This window comes from Microcebus murinus, chromosome 6 (assembly GCF_040939455.1).
Source record: "Microcebus murinus isolate Inina chromosome 6, M.murinus_Inina_mat1.0, whole genome shotgun sequence".
NCBI lineage: Eukaryota > Metazoa > Chordata > Mammalia > Primates > Cheirogaleidae > Microcebus > Microcebus murinus.
In genome coordinates this window covers 77,831,625-77,848,785 of record NC_134109.1, presented here as the reverse complement: position 1 = coordinate 77,848,785, position 17,161 = coordinate 77,831,625, and the positions used below count along the sequence as shown (strand labels likewise).

At 40.2% G+C, this 17,161-nt stretch overlaps 1 protein-coding gene across 2 annotated transcripts in view; it reads right to left on the bottom strand.

The window, feature by feature from the left end:
- The window catches only part of SPRED1 (sprouty related EVH1 domain containing 1), a 97,903-nt gene extending 85,359 nt beyond the window's left edge, over nucleotides 1-12,544 (bottom strand). Inside the window, exon 1 of one of the 2 annotated variants that reach the window (XM_076004235.1) lies at nucleotides 11,494-12,544. In XM_076004235.1, the coding sequence (XP_075860350.1) occupies nucleotides 11,494-11,525 (32 nt within the window). In that variant the 5' untranslated portion in view covers nucleotides 11,526-12,544. The remainder of the gene's footprint in view (nucleotides 1-11,493) is intronic. The other variant, XM_076004236.1, reaches the window with a different exon arrangement.
- Nucleotides 12,545-17,161: the final 4,617 nt, after the last annotated feature.

Here is a 17,161-nt window from a genome sequence, read left to right as displayed (position 1 = left end):
ATGGGCAAGTTACTAAACTTCTCTTTAGAATTCCAGTTATCTCATCTGTAAATTATGGATAATACTCAGCTATGTGGTCCCTAGAAGAAATCTAGCAGTGTCTAAAAAACAGTAAAGCAGTTTTCCTGTTTGTTTGTTTGTTTGTTTTGAGACAGGGTCTTGCTCTGTTGCCCAGGCTAGAGTGCAGTAGCATCATCATATCTCATTGCAACTTCAAACTCCTAGGCTCAAGCGATCCTCCTGCCTCAGCCTTCCAAGTAGCTGGGACTACAGGTATGTGCCAGTATGCCTGGCTAATTTTTAAAAATATTTCGTAGAGACAAGGTCTTGCTATGTTGTTCAAGCTTGTCTTGAACTCCTGGGCTCAAGCAATCCTCCTGACTTGCCCTCCCTCAAAGTGCTGGGAGTACAAGTGTGAGCACCTGGCCAGGAAGGCAGTTTTATAAACTCCTCTTCTCCTGGGCCTTCCTCCATCAATTATCCAGCTTTCCTTAAAACCTTTTTTTGTTGTTGTTGTTCTATTCCTCTCCACTACTGATATCACCTCAGCCAACACATACTCTCAACTCCTAACTTCCCCCTGAATAACTGGCATCTATGATACCTTTGACTTCTTCACTTCATTACTTATTTTCTCTTTAATCTATACTAAAATCTGATTTCTGCCGCCAGTATTGCTACCACAAAGGTCAATGATATCTTAACAGTTAAATGCTTTTCTTAGATCTTACCAATTCGACCTTTCTTCAACATCTAACACTGATGGGCACCTCCTTTCTTAATATTTTTTCCCTTTGGCTTCTAAAACACCTTCCTCACTGAACTCTCCTTGTCTTTTGGTATCTCTTCTTTCTTCTACTCTCCCTTAAAAACACTGCTGTTTTTCACTACTCATCTTTCCACTAATACTTAATATTCTGCACAAGCAATTTTCCACTGGCTTCAATATTACATATGCTGAAGTTGTCATCTATAATTCTACCCTGTTAACCTTCTCTTTGGGAACTAAGCCTCTGTTTAAAACATCTTGTGGGGCATATTCTACCTTGATACCTAGTAAATAAATACCCACCCTCAAAAAGATCAAATTGGGTTATTTTCCCATTAAAAACCTGCCCTACCTCTATTCCCACTTCCTTAAAAGTACCACAGCAGCTCAAATTTTAAAAGTTCAAGTCATCCTGTGTTCTTCCTATTCCTTTCTTCACATTCAGTCAAGTAATCTATCGGACATCTGAATTCCCTCTCAAATGTATCCTCAATAGTTCCCAAAGCTCTACTTTCAGTTGTTTTGTTGTTGTTGTTTTATCTTATTATACCGTCCTTAGTAACTGAAGTTCATTTTCTTCTGCAACCAACTATCCTAATGAGCCCTAGTGTTCTGCTTTCTACACAACCTGTGTATCATTCCTTCACTTTAAAATAGTGGTTCCTATTTAGTAAATGTTTCCTAATAACTGAAATAAATGGTTTAGAATGACACCACAAATCAAACTCCAGCTGAATTAAAAAACTAAAAAAAAAAAAAAAAAAAAAAAAAATACTAGTTCCTCATGGCCTACATGATAAAGACTACATCTGGTACTTCTCATCAAGTAGCCTTACTGATTGAAGAGAGTTATGGTGAGGAGAGAGGGTAGCTCAAAGAATAAATTTTTTGAACTCTTGAGTGTTTCATCTGTAAAAGTCAAGAGAATTCTGTTAAAAATTAATGTTATTATTAATCAGTTAAATAAGTTTCCTCAACCTTTCAAGAAAAACGTACTTCCAGGAGCTCCTGCTGTATTTATTCATCTTGTGTCTCATATTCTGTGCCTAGCCACTACACTTTGCCCCAAGGTTGCAATGTGAACACAAATCTAGACTGCTCACAACCTGGTCCCCCAACACTTTTCGTATCCCCTCACTACTCCTCCAAACAAGTATGTCTAAAAAGCTACCACTTTTCTTCAAGTTTTTCCTTTTCTCCTTCTATGCTTCTTTTCTGCCCCCTATCTTCTTGGTTGTAATGCCCTTTCCCTTTTACATGCCCGGCTACTAAAATACCACCTCTTTTCTAAAGCCTTCCTTCACATATAACCTTCATCCTGCCATCCACCCCCAGGTAGAATCACTTTCTCCTTGGGCCCTGAAGAACTTCATAAGCAGGGCACTCATGACATTTCAGAAGAATCTATTTCCCTTGTTGAATTCTGAAAGCAGTTACCAAGTTTTGCTTATCTTTGTATCTCAGAGCTAAGGAAACAGTGCCTACTAAGCACTGGCTCAAATGTCACTGAACCAGAATTCTTCAGGAAAAAGTATCATATCTAATGGTGCCTATTCAAATCTATTATGAAAGTTTAAGAAATCAATGCATATAATCCAGCAACTAAAATTCTGAAATGTTTAATGATACTTTTACAAATTAAGGAGGAAACCCCAGGACTCTCTAATTCCAATCTCGCAGTATGAAAATAATACAATAAAACAATAATAAAAAAAAAAGTTTGGTGACTTTGTGCTGAGGTTAATAAAACATTCTTAGTAAAACTGCAGCAACTTTAATAAAGTGGCATCAGAAAAGTCACAAATCACTAAATTTCATCTAAATTTTTGGTAATCCTACTATAGGATGCTAATACAGAGAAGCCATTAAAAAATACTGTGGGCCGGGCGCTGTGGCTCACGCCTGTAATCCTAGCTCTTGGGAGGCCGAGGCGGGCGGATTGCTCAAGGTCAGGAGTTCAAAACCAGCCTGAGCAAGAGCGAGACCCCGTCTCTACTATAAATAGAAAGAAATTAATTGGCCAACTGATATATATATAAAAATTAGCTGGGCATGGTGGCGCATGCCTGTAGTCCCAGCTACCCGGGAGGCTGAGGCAGAAGGATCACTTGAGCCCAGGAGTTTGAGGTTGCTGTGAGCTAGGCTGACGCCACGGCACTCACTCTAGCCTGGGCAACAAAGCGAGACTCTGTCTCAAAAAAAAAAAAAAAAAAAAAAAAAAAAATACTGTGTATTTGTGAAAGTAATCCCTAACCATGTGAACAGTCCAGGCAATATGTCTAATCATATGCAACAATATCACTAAATACAACCAGGTAAACAATCATGTTCCACATTCCAAGTCAGAATGGCCTTTATCTATACTAACTCCTGATATACAGATAAAATTTAGAAACAGAATTATTAAATTAGATATTAATATTATTTGATATTAGACCAAAATTCTCAATTATTCTTGAATTTACTAAAGCTTACTCTTTGCTCTTTAAATGCAGAAAGAAATGCCTTGTAAGATAATTCCAAAATGTCTGATGCAAGACAATTTCCATGAGTAACAGAAATGATACATTAAATGTGGATTTCTGAAGTACAAAGAAAATCACTTAGGATTCTAGAACTCTTCAAATAAAGGAAACCCCAAAGTTAATCAAACCCAACACTCTCATTTTAAATCGGAAAAATTAAAAATCTAGGGAACAGAAAAACATGTCTCTATGAATATTTACTTTATTACGGGCAGAGATTAATATTTCTGGCATTTATGAGGACTGCATCATTTCTCTCCCTTAATCTTCAAATGTGATAAATAAACTACATTGATTTTCTCACGTTGATCCATTCTTGCATTCTCAAGATAAACCCCATTTGACTGTGAGGCTTTGTTTTTAGTTCACTGAATTGGGTTTTGATTTGCTACTTAATATTTCCTCTCCTCCATTATCTCTATTCTATTCTTTTGGAACCATTAGCTGTATGTTGGAGTTATTCATCTTATCTTTCATGTTTCTTATTCTTCCTATTTTACATCTATCTTTGAGTTTAGACTTCTGGGCTTCAGTCTTAAACAGGAGATTTTAACCTTTTGTGCCATGGACCTTTTGCCAGTCTGGTGAAGGCTAAGGGCCCCCTTTCTTAGAATGATACTAAAGGCCTAAAACAAAATATTCAGGATTGCGAAAGAAATGAGTTATACTGACAAAGTTATCAAAGTATTTTTCATTTTGATATAGTCATGTTTCTTTTTCACATATTAAAATATAAGCTCTGACAATGGGTTTAATACCTATAATTTCATGGTGATGACGAATATTTTAAAATAGCTATTAACAACTGAACAGCAATTGGGCTACACGAAAAAAATCTGCAATTTCTATTGGTGTTATGGGTTGAATCGCATCCCCCCAAAATATATGTTAAAGTCCTAACCCCCAATACTTCAGAATGTGACCTTATTTGGAAACAGGGTTGTTGCAGATGTAATTAGTTAAGATGAGGTCACACGGGAGTACAGTGGGATCCTAATCCAATGACTGGATCCTAATCCAATGACTGGTGTCCATGTATGAAGATCTCGTAATGATACAGAGACACACAGAGAGAACACCATATGATGATGAAGGCAAAGACCAGAGTTTTGCAGCTGCAACCACAGAAATGTCAAAGATTCCCAGCAATCACCAGAAACTAGGAAGAGGCAAAGAGAGTTTCCCCAGCTGGTTTTCAAAGGGAGCATAGCCCAGCTAACACCTTGATTTTTTTATGTCTAGCCTGCAGAATTGTGAGACAATAAATTTCTACTATTTTAAGCCACCTAATTTGTGGTACTTTGTTATAGCAGTCCTACGAAACTAATACAACTGCTGTCACAACTACCTCTAATATGCTATGGCTTGTTAGCATTTCCTTCAGTTAGGAATGTAAACAAATTTCACTTACAGATTAGTAAAAATGATGTCACTTTTTCCTGTTCAAGTTCACAAATACTCTGAATTTTAAGAACCCTTTGTCTATGGCAATTCAACACATTGGCCTAAGTCCATTATTAAACTATGTTTTATATATTTTTTTTCATTCTGAGTGTCACAAAAACTAAACCTCACAAATTTGTAATAACTTTGGTTCTGGACTATGAGATGCAGCTATGACACAAAAATTGTCACAAATAGCAAACAAAATCTACATATTAAAGAATAACAAAATTCATTACCTCTGTTAGCTTCTTAAATTAAATGTGCAATTATCCCTTAGTGTTAGATTAATATGATTTGCATAAATGACCAAGTAAAAAGACTTACTTTTACTTTTGATATTTCTTGCTCAATAAGTAAAGCATGAAGATTTGTATCTTGTTAGTATATTCCTTGTAGAACTACTCCAAGTTGGTGCTTAAGTCCAATAGCCTTTTGTTCAGTTGTTAATCCACAAACGGAAGTTATACTTATCAAAAAAAGAGCAGTACAAAATACTCCATCTGTCATGTATAATATATCATCAAAGACACATGGCTATGAAGCCCAACAAAGTTTTAAAAGATTATAAATGTACCAATTGTTTCCAAATTTTATATCTTGGTTATTCAAAATTTATACTTTGACTTCATCATCCTGCCATCTCTACTGGAAGTCTTTATTTGCTTAAATAAGTCAGCAAAAACAATATAATAAAATTAACAAAGTCTAGTGACTTACAATGTGTCTACTGCTGTATTACTATAGGAGAGATTATACACCATTAGCAGGAGAGCCAATTGTGACATTTGGTCCAAATTCCTTAATTTACAAATGAGCAAACTGAGGCCTATAGAAATTGTCATTTATCCAGGATCACAGAATAAATTAAAAACAGCTACAAGAGAAACTCATCTCCCAATTTCAAGTCCAGCATAAAAGAAGGTAAGAGTTAAATAAATGCTCTGCAAATGGCTTTTACATGATCACTTTAATTCTATTTATAATGTAGTATTTAAAAACATTCTAGTTACTCCAAAACAATCTAACAAGTTTTTTGTTTAAAAAAAAAATCAATTTCATTTTACCATCCAGCACATTTTAAAAATAGAAACAAGACTTCATTTTCTACCTTCAAAATTAGCTAAATATTTTTAGAGAATTAGACTTTCAAAGCATAAGCACTCTCATATACTGAATTATTTTCTAAAGGACAATTTAGCAGAAAGAATAAAATTTAATATTTGCAACTCTTTTAACTCTATCCCTGATTTGGATGAAGACAGAATTCAGGACCAAATGCAGCAATGTTCAAAAATAAAAATATCCAATAATGGCAGACTGATTAAAACAAATGCATATCATACACTGAACATTATGTATCCACTAAAAATTATGTTCTAGAATATTTAATGACATAAGGAAAATGCACAAAACAAACTATATAGTCCACTGTGTAATTCCATTCCACTGAGAATACATGTATATATTAATACAGAAAAACTATACTTGTATAAAGCATCTATCACTGTGCTTCACACATAGTAAAAAAAAAAAAAAAAAACAATGAAAGAATATGACTCCTCATTACTGTTTAAGAAAAGAAAGCTTTGCTTATACACCAAAAATTAACACCTATTATCTAATGGTAGAATTGCAAATAAATTATTCTTTAACTTTAGAGATCATTTTGTAAATTATCTGAAATAAACTACTACTCCTGCATGGGGTGAAGCACTGTGTTTCCCCCATGCATTTCCTCGTGAGCGGTAAAGAAGATGAGCAGCCCTTCTCATCTGCCCCATCATGACAGGTACTATCCCAGAGGTGACCAGAAAGGTGCGGGCAGCCCCACCAACAAGGTCTGCTCCCCCTGTCAGGTCCCGGCCATCCTGTGCGTGCTGCAAGCTGAGGCTTTGAGGGGAAAATGACACATCCCCTGAAAATAAGCCCTAGGGTGTCTTTTTGAGGAAAAATAAATATGAGACCCTGTCTTATTTTCGGGGAAACACCGTATGTTTTAAATTGGCACTTTTAATGCAGATCTAATTCCTAATAAAAGTTGGAGAAGAAAAGCAAACTTTTCTTTACCAACTGTTCCCCCAAACTTGGTAACAACTAGTCAAGTTCAAATTAAACAACACCACGGTAGAAGAGGCTGGATTATTATCCTTTCCCCTTGGGTGCTTCTCAGTCACCAACAGCTGCAGTATAAAATTATGGAACCTACTGCCTTTTATCCTTTCCTGATCAATATCAAATTCTTTATCCCCTAGTCATTTCCTCACAGTTTGCACTATGGAAAAAAGAGGTGCGGTCGGGGGAGAGATTTGAGGAACTTAAAATTGACAAATGGCCAAAGCTATAAATTCCTAAATTTGGAGCTTCCTATGCCAAAAAAGACAGAGACACAAATGTCTACCTCCTGGTTGATGATTTGGATCTTCAGATATACCAACAAAGCTCAGAGGCCAAGCACATCCAAATATTCCAATGGCATCTAGAACAGTTTTAAGCCCTATCTAAGTTACTTCTAAAACTTGCAGAAAAAAAAACTATCAAAAACTAGGCCAATTTTGGCCTTAAAAAAATAAATAAGGTAAACATTCTTTAAAGGGTAATAATTTACTTTTCCCATACTCTTTTTTAGCCTCTTTTGCTAACACAGCTAATGATTTCAAATGCATAAATTCATAGAAAGCACAAATATGAAGTAATGACTTAATTAATTTAACTGCATTTATAGAGCATCTATCATCAAACATTGTGTGAAAGTGGGGATTATATAATAGGGAACATAGAAATAAGTTTACAATATTATGTTTTTAAAACTAATATAAATATGTAACAAGCACAGAGGCAATATAGAGGAGGGCATGTTGGGGGAGGAATAAAGTGTAAGTGAGAAGGTCTTTTGGGGGAAAATGATTCACAAAAGTTTTGTGAGGGAAGGGATTATTCTAAGCAGGGTAGTATATTGTGTTTAAAAAAATTTTAAATAGGAAAGCAGAGGGAAATGAAGTTGAAGCAGGTGAGCCATCATTTAGCTCATATTTACATAGATCAATTGAATTTTAAGTATGTTTATATTATGTATACACCATAAATATAAGTTGATTTAATATTACATAACTTTCCAATGCTTATATTTATTTCTAGAACGTTTTCCAATTATACATACATAAGATGTTATGGGGGCGAATATATATTTATTTACACACACCCTCAGCATAACTCACCACTAGGTACACTTTTTATGAAGCACAGATGCAGCCACAAAAATCTGTTTTTTATTTATGGAAAATGGCTTAAACCTAGATTACACGATACCAAGTTTATCATAAGTGACCTAATTCTAGTTAACCTAATTCCAAAATCTAATATAATAGCAATTTATTATTAGAAAGCCTAATACTGACATGGCAAGTGTTTCTAGCTACTATGAGCCTAATAAGCAAAATGCTTACATTTCAGCCATTTCACTCCTCTATGTGCTTTAGACAAATTAGCAAAAGGACGCGGAGTGCTATATACACTTACTATCAAAAGACAAAGACCCTCTAAGAATGACATATTATGCCTTTAAATGTTTAACACTATTAAAAAGGAGAATTCAACATGTAAATGAGGTATGGTTGCATCCACTGGAAACATTTGACTGAAATACTAAACAATTTCTGTGAACTGAAAAATTACCTACAAAAAATCATGTGTGGCTATTTTCTCTACTATTTATGACAGAAAGCATTTTGCTCTAGAGTACATTTATTTATTTCTTTTGAAAAGATTTTTAAACATGAATTTGAAACAGTCTAACACAAATGTTTTATCCTATTCTAACTCCTTTCTTCCTCATTTGGTTTGGCATTAAGACAAAGCCTTGCACACAATAGATCCTCCACTAATTATTTATTAAATATATACTCACAATCAACCTCTAGGAGTTATCTATTTCTACCCAGAACTCTAATGTCAAATCACAGAGCATGTCCTAGGGGATTTCAGAAAGAGGTCTCTAAAGGCCTTACTGGATTTTACAATGGCTACCTAGAAAAGACTAATGGTTTCCCAAGAAACTGGTGATTTTCACTTTTTTTAAAGGTTGAAATCAGGTGAAAAAGAAAGAAAGCGTGTTAAGAACAGTTTCTACTGTAATTAGATTCCTATGAACTGTAGCTTAAAAAACAGAGGAAAAAATGGGAAAAAAATATATGTAAGGCCCATATAAAATCCACATTATAGGGAAGTTTTAAACTATGCTATGGCCTACTATATTATGGCTTTTGCCGTAATATATCTCTTTTGTTTCTTCATAATATATGATTATAAATAATAAATTTCCATTCCAAAACATTACTTCATATATCAAAGATGAGACATAAATTATCATATTAAAAGCTACATTCCAAAGAAGTTCACTATTTGTGGTTCAGCTAATGCACAAGCAAACAACATCAGCTTTAGCAAAATTGATTACCAGATGAACACACCACTTTCTAACATAAAATAGTTTTTTAAAGTAAAACACCCCTAAGATTTTGTCCCCATGAAGAGTTAACATCTCATACCAATATATTATATGCTGAAAAATACTAAAACTAATAGTATTACATACCAAAACCAACAGTATTACAAAACTGCTAGGGAATAACATTAATAAAGCAGGATAAATTTGTGAAAACATAATTTTAAAAGTCTGGATGAGTGAAGTAATTTCCAAGTTGTCACATACATATAGAATTCAAAAAAATAAAAAACCAATCCTCCCAGTCAAGACTGCCATTCGGTGTTTCAAATACCAATATCCTGGGGATTAAACCACTGGGAATATCTTCTCATTTTAGTATAACAGCAGTATCATTCACTAATATCACTGCACACACACACAAAACCCTGCTCTCTCAATTTATCCATAGCAAGAACAAAGAAAGGCCAATTTAGAAACAATTTATATTACATTTGTGTCAATTTACACTCTACCATCTGCTTTCTTCTATTAGCTGCAGCTACAAGGAGATATTCACCACTTAAAAAGAAAATTAGGCTGGTCTTTTCCCATCTCTGAAACAAAACTTAACATTTTTGATCCAAGCTACTTGGTTGAAAGATACCAATAAAAGTTTTTCTCCTAACCAACCATTATCTGAGTTACTTCTTGATTTCCCTCAAAGTAGATCTAATCTGCGGAAAGCAGCGAGACATTGTACTGCACTGTGAATGGACAGCCAGGTATTTTATGAATGGAGGCGATCACGTGATCCCAGCACCTCCCCGAACTGATATTTCCCACATAACTGTGTCAACATTCAGAGAACAGGGGTAGTTGTTTGTGTGTGCGTATGTTTTTAAATTTAACCTAAAACTTCAAATTCTCCTTACTTCCTTAACTCAAAAATCTACATGAAGACAAACAAGCTTTGAATTTTTTCTTAGAAAATCCTTTCAAGATGTCCAAGGTGATGGATGTTTAATTATTTTTTTATGAATGAAGAGTGTGCTATGCAAATGAGGACGATTCACAAAAAGAGAGAGAACATGGCGGCCACTTCTGCTTCTAGACTGCACTGACACTGCAGCAATCTACCTCCTTCTACACCCGCTCATCGGAAGCGGGTGCTTTGGAAGGGGGGGGTGGTTGGGGGAAAGGAAACGTTGTTTGGCCTTTCTCAAGCTATTTTATGTTAAACAGGCCTTCGTTTTAGGCTTTTAAAGTTCTCTCAAAAAGGTCAGACTTGAGGAATGCATTTTATTTAAAGGAATGCATCCTAAGGACTGGTCCCAACTCACTTAACTCTTTCCAACCCTCTAAAGCGAAACAAAACTTGAACTTAATTACAAGACAACGGATGCCAACATTATTCTGCATGAATTATATTCCTTCTCAACAGAAAACTGTTTCCACACAATTATTCCTCCAGGCAGCTGTTACGTGAAAGCAAAATATTTCAAAGGCAAAGTATTTCATTTGGAAAACATAAGGACAGCCCAAATAAGCAAATACTTAAACCAGAATGCTCTAGAAATTGATGAAGCCACTCACATGTTCAGCAATGTAAATTCGGTTAAGTTAACGTAAATGGTGTGTTTTAATATAGCCAAAGGGTAAAAATGAGCATTCAAAATACTTCTATGTTCCTGAGGAACACACGTCCAATATTCGCGAAGGTAAACACTAGCTCAGTATCTCCCACACTCCAGGTGTCCGTAATCCTATTAAATTCTAAAAATGTTTCCCTAACCCTATTTTTTACAAGAATCGTATAGGTCATAAGTTTAAAAGGAGGAGGGGAGAGGGTGAAGGCTTAATCGGCATTTAAGAGTCACTGACTCACCGAATTAAGATTCAAGGGCAGTTTGCTGCAGGAGGTGCTCCCACACATTAGTTTCCAAGTTAAATAGCTATAAAGCAAGCAGGATGGACATTCAAGGTGTGTTCGTTGGTACGCTAGTGAAAAAGGACGGGCCGGGGTCTTCCAGGCAAAAGGGACACTTTCTACTCCACTTCCATCCATCCACATTACTCCATCTTCTGGACATACAATTGCCAACCCAACACTTAATACCCTTCCTCAACAGAAAGCAACTAAAATGCGGGAGGCTGGGGAGGGGTGCTGCCACTAAAAATGGCTAAAGAAAATCAGTCATCTCCAGAACAAGATGCACCGAACTCTCTGGGGTTGCAAGCTTTCCGGCACCCAAGTCTCGGCGGGGTCCAGGGGAGTGCCGAGAAAGGGCTGGGGGAGGGGGGTTAGTAATCAAGATCAATGAGGCGCTTACTCGTTGTCAGAAGTCGCCGTCTCCTCGCTCATCTTTCCCTCACCGTGATCCGATCTGGAGATGGAGGAGCAACAGCAGGCGGGGGAGCAGCGGCAGCAGCACCGAGGGGCAGGAGGCAACGGCGGCCGGGGGGGCGCGGGGGCAGCGGCTCAGGGGCCTCACCATGGTGGATGCCTCACCCTGATCGGTGCCCCCCCAGCCGGGAACCCCGGCCACCCCCGCAGGGGGGTGGCGGCAGCAACCTCCGCCGTGGCGACCCCAGCCTCTTCCCCCACCTCAGCGCCCAGCCAAGAGACCCGAGGCGGCCGGGTGGAAAGGGAAAAAGAAGAGGGCTGCAAAGGCTGGCTTGGAGAGCTGCTCCTCTGGCCACTGGGGTGGAGCGCGGCGGGGTCCGGCCAGGAAGGAGCGGGCGGGCGGAGAACCCGGGAGCAGAGGCGGCGCTTCCCTCAGGGATGCGGCGAGGAGGAAGCAGAGCTGCGCTCGGTGGGGGCCGGCGGGGGGGTGCCGAGCCCAGGCTCCGGGCAGCGGCGGCGCGGTCCTGCCGGAGCACACCCCACCATCTCCCGCCTCGCCGCCGGCTGCCTGCTCAAGCCCCAGCGGCGCCCGGGTCGGTCCTCAGGACCAGCAGCGTCGGGCGAGGGGCCCCGCGGCGGCGGATTCCTCCAGACACGCTCCCGCCGGGACGACTCCTGAAGGGGGAGGAGGGGGCGGCGGGGCGCGTGTGAGGCGAGGGGACGGCGAGCCGATAGCTCCCACCCGGGCCGGAGAAGAGCGGGCAGGCCCGCGGGAGACAGGGTCCCGAGAAGCGGCGGGAGAGGGGGAGAGCGGCCGCAGGTCCCCCGCCAGCCCGTGCCCTCCAGCAGCTCGGCGGGCCAGCTCCTCACGCCCGAGAGAGGGGAACAGCGAGGGGGGCGGCGGAAGCGCTCACGCCGCCCGCTCCTTCCGCCGCCGCCGCCGCTGCCCGAACCGGGGGCGCCCGCGAGAGGAGGCGAAGTAGTCCCTCCCGACTTCTCCCGGCCGCTCGCTTTCCCCCGAGGCCAGAGCAGGCGCGGGGTGGGGCCGCCGAGCGCGGTGCCCGGGCTGTGAGGGTGTGTGGGTAGGACTAAAAGCTGCGGCCTCCGGGCGAATCACTGCTACTCGAAGTCGTGTGCAGCATAGCAAGTTTCGGGAAAGTAGTCCCCTCCTCCCTTCATTTCCCAAATCGTTGTCGAGCCACTTGAGCGGGGAAAGGAGGAGGGAGGCGGAGGGATATCGACTGCACCGAGCTCTGTGTGCGTGCGCGCGCTCCAAACTCTTGGCACGCTGCAAAAGGGGGCGGGGGTGGGAGCTGCCAGGGGAGCTGCTTGGGAGGTTGCATTGTTGTGGCGCGTTACTCCCCGTTACTCGGCATGGAATCTCTGGGTTGCTTGAACGAAGAGGCCAGAAAGACAGTGTGCTCAGAGGGGAAATCTGGAGGCTTCTGTGTTCTGCCGTGTGTGTGTGCGCGTGTGTGTGTTTTCCTTGCAGAGCAAAGAATGGAACTGGCACGAGTTCATCTTTAGTTAGTGGGGGTTAGAGGCAGGGACTGTGCAAAGAGAGCTCCGCCTGCTGTCCCTCTGATTGCATTGCTGCAGTCCCCTAGCTGCATGCACGACAGGAGAGTGTGTGTGTGTGTGTGAGAGAGACACACACACACAGAGTGAGAGAGAGAGTTTTAATACCTCGCTGCCTAGATTCTTACTGCGCAAGGGGTAAGCTGTGCCGAGCATTCATCTCTGAAAGCTGGAGTGATTGTTAATGGAGAACGACTTCCATTGAAGCCCGGGGTAGGCGTGTTACATGAATCTGGCGCAGCCGAAAGCAGAGGAAATAACTCCCGCTGCGAGTGAGGTTGCATAACTATAGCGCAGGAGATGCCTCTGTGGCAAGAACTGCTCCGAACGGAGGCGGACCGAGTATTGGATCGACAGCTGTCACGTTTGCATTGTTAGAGGAGAATGTATGCATTCATCTCAAAAGATTTTTGCACCAAAACCTGCTGGGGTTGCAGGCTGGAGCTTAGGGTCTGCCCAACCAGAGGACTCAGAGATCCTGGCTTTGCAAATTTTATTATCTCTTCTCTACCTAGAAAGCCAGCCTTATACGCTATCTGGCCTGGGGGACTGAATCCCAAGTGCTCCCAAGTTCCTGTCACATCTCCCCAGGTATCAGTCTAGCACTGCGCGCAATGCTCTTCTTTTCATTTTCAGACCTGAGAATGAAGGTTGCTGCTCCTGCCACAGTGAGGAGAACAATTCTTGAGGAAGAAGAAAGTGGGAGGAACTCCCCAAAAAGCCAGCTCTCCTCTTTGGCCATCCGTCTCCAGGAAGCTTAAGGATTGCTGTTCTGGAAATGAGTGTGTGCACTAGCCTGTTAACAGTATTTTGCACATAGTAGGTGCTTAATACATGTTTGATGAATCAACGAAGGAGCTAAACCAGGAAGTGCGCCCAGAAAGCTGTTCCGTGTTGATGTCTGAGGTTTCTTTATGTAACTTACTTCTTGCTTCAGTAGCAGCATTGTCCTTACCTAGAGCAGGAAGGGGCAATGGTGGTGATGGAAAACAGTGCGGGGTCTGTGATAGTCAGGCCTGACCTCTAAACCTATGTTTTTGAACTTGTTCTTGTGCAGAACCTGTAAGTGGGAGTGTTGGTACTGGCCTTTTCTCCTTGCAGGACTACTGCTGCTAACCACTTTGGCTGCTCAGATTTGAATCAAGTCCCATCAGTTATAATCTGTGTTCTTAGGCAAGTTACTGAAACTGTGTGCCTGCATAAAATGGGGATAATAGTACCTATTTCACAGAGCTGTCGTACTGATTAAGGAGGTAATAATATGCATAATGTACTTAGATTAAGAATTCACAGTGAGAGCTCAGTAAGTCCTAGCTCTTACTATTATTTTATAAAACATAATAACTCAAGTCTAACTGGTGGCAATTGCTCTGAAGGTTAAAAGTAAAGCATACAGTGTTCTTGTTCAACAAATAACTATCCATTATGTTCTGTGTACCACCCTTGCTACCACACATGGCCTGGTCCTTAGAAAGTCATTAATCAATTATCTTTTGATAAGTATGACAGTCATTATGATTAAGTAAGCACAAGGTAAGTTGGTCACTTGCAAAGGCCTCTTTCTGTTTTGAAGATGAGTGTCTTTGTGAGGTTCTAATGCATCAGGAAATTGTCAATACAGGCTTTGGGAAGAGATGTGAAACCATCTTGGTTGTCATGTGCCAGGCATTGTGCTAGCCACTTTCACCAGCATTGCTTACCTAAAGGAGCAAGGTGTGATCAACCACTCAAATTAATGCTTTTGAAATTGTTCTTAACCTCATGACCAAGACACAATCACCAAACCATTCATTGCCTTAGGTGGTTCCATGCCACTTTTATGATAGGATCTGCCCTTTTTTTTTTAACAGTGCATTTGCGGTTCTCTCCTCTCACCCAGCTTTTGGAGATCTTACCAACTTTTTTTAAAAAATTGCCTTGGTCTGAGCTGGACGCTGAGTCTTCTACTCTGAAACAGTCATAAATGGTGCTACAATGAGGCACAGAAAGTCTCAGACTCTGACTTTCAATCAGCAGGTGCCCTAAACTCAAGAGGCTTCACCTGGTCTATCCTGGTATCTGGATCTTAAGAGGTATAAAAGACATAGCAACCCAACACAATTTCTGAGACCTTATTTGGGTCCTGATTTGAACAAATATTTTAAAATTTGGGACAATTGGGGCAATTTGAACACTCATTGGAGATTTGATGAGAACAAGTATTAAAGTATTGGTTTGTGGGTTTTTTTTTTAATCCTTACCCTTTAGAGTTACATACTGAAATACATACTGAAATACTTTAGAGATACATACTGAAATATTTACAGATGAAATTATATGATCTCTGAGATTCGCTTCAAAATAATCCAGTAGGGTGAAGAATAGGAAGAAGTGAATAGGGATATGGATGAAACAAGATTGGTTGCAGATTGATGATGAGCACTCTTTACTATTTTATATATTTTAAATTTTCCATAAGTGTTTTTTTGTTTGTTTGTTTGTTTGTTTGTTTTGAGACAGAGTCTCGCTTTGTTGCCCAGGCTAGAGTGAGTGCCATGGCATCAGCCTAGCTCAGAGCAACCTCAAACTCCTGGGCTCAGGCAATCCTCCTACCTCAGCCTCCTGAGTAGCTGGGACTACAGGCATGTGCCACCATGCCCGGCTAATTTTTTTTTTTCTATATATATTAGTTGGCCAATTAATTTCTTTCTATTTATATAGTAGAGACGGGGTCTCGCTCTGGCTCAGGCTGGTTTCAAACTCTTGACCTCAAGCAATCCGCCGGCCTCAGCTTCCCAGAGTGCTAGGATTACAGGCAAGAGCCACCACGCCTGGCCTCCATAAGTGTCTTTTTAATACACTGCAAATACTTCTTTAAAATGCAGATTCCTATACTCAAGTCTGGAAATGGTGATCAGCAGGTTTCTAATGGGGCCAACAAGTCTACTTTTTCAGAAGTATGCTAGATACTTGGCTGCTGTAGTCCTTCACTGTCTTCTTCTTTCCTCACAACTACTCTTGTTATCCTCTCTCCCAGCACATCCCTAATTGAAACCAGCCAAAAAAAAAAAAAAAAAAAAAGGGTGGCCCAAAACACATCATAGGTTGAGGTAAATACTGTTCAAGGCCAGAGGGATAATGTCAGCTAGGGAAGGTGAATCCAGCCTGACTTGAAAATCTATATGAAAAGCTAAATACAGATCATGGTGTCACCTTAAATTCCAACTCCATTTAGTTATTACAAATCAAGAAGGATTCTCTGGGTACGTCAGGGGTCAGCAAAAAAGGGGACACTTGTATTGCCTTGTTTGTGTTTCCTTAGGTGGTAGGCCTGTGGGAAGGAAGCTGGTCACAATGGCTGGTTCTCACAGGTTGCTCTCTGTCCTGTTGTCCTCAGCTTTAGGAATTAGCCACAGCCACTTAATGACCTGTTGGAGGTGATTAATTATGAATAGCATCCATGGGCCAAAAAAGGAGGAGCGACAGCACAATTGCTGACTATTTTCTGGTGTAAGATATCATCTAAGTTAAGAAGGTACAAGTGGATTCTGAGTTCAGAGCAGGGTTCACAAGGACAGCAAAAGGTGGACTACCTGCACTGTTTTCACCAAGACACTGGCAAATGGCATATGTTTCTGCAAATCAAAGCATCTTCCCTGTTTCCAAACTACTTTGCCCATTAGTGATCACCTATCTTGTGAACTCAGAATTGGTCTTCTCAGATTGTTTTATTTTTGACTTTGCAATTTGCCCTTGTGTTGATAATTGTCTTTTTTTTTTTTTTTAGCTTTTTATAAGTTTATGTTTGTTTTCACCAATTAAATTTTAAGGGACTTGAAGGTAGAGGCTGCACTTCATATCTTTTGGTGTTCTCTTTAGCAGTGGTTTTAAGTAATCAATGCTTTTAAGGTGAAATATTATGCCAAAGCCGTGTCTATTATATAAAAATGAAGCTGTATTGATTGATACTGCCATGGAAATCAGGAGTCTCCTATTATGACTTAAACACTACTGCAGTTCAGAATTTCATATACACTGTCCTTTATACTGTAAGCTCTCAGCAGATATTTATACACTTGAAAAGCCAAAAGAGGAAA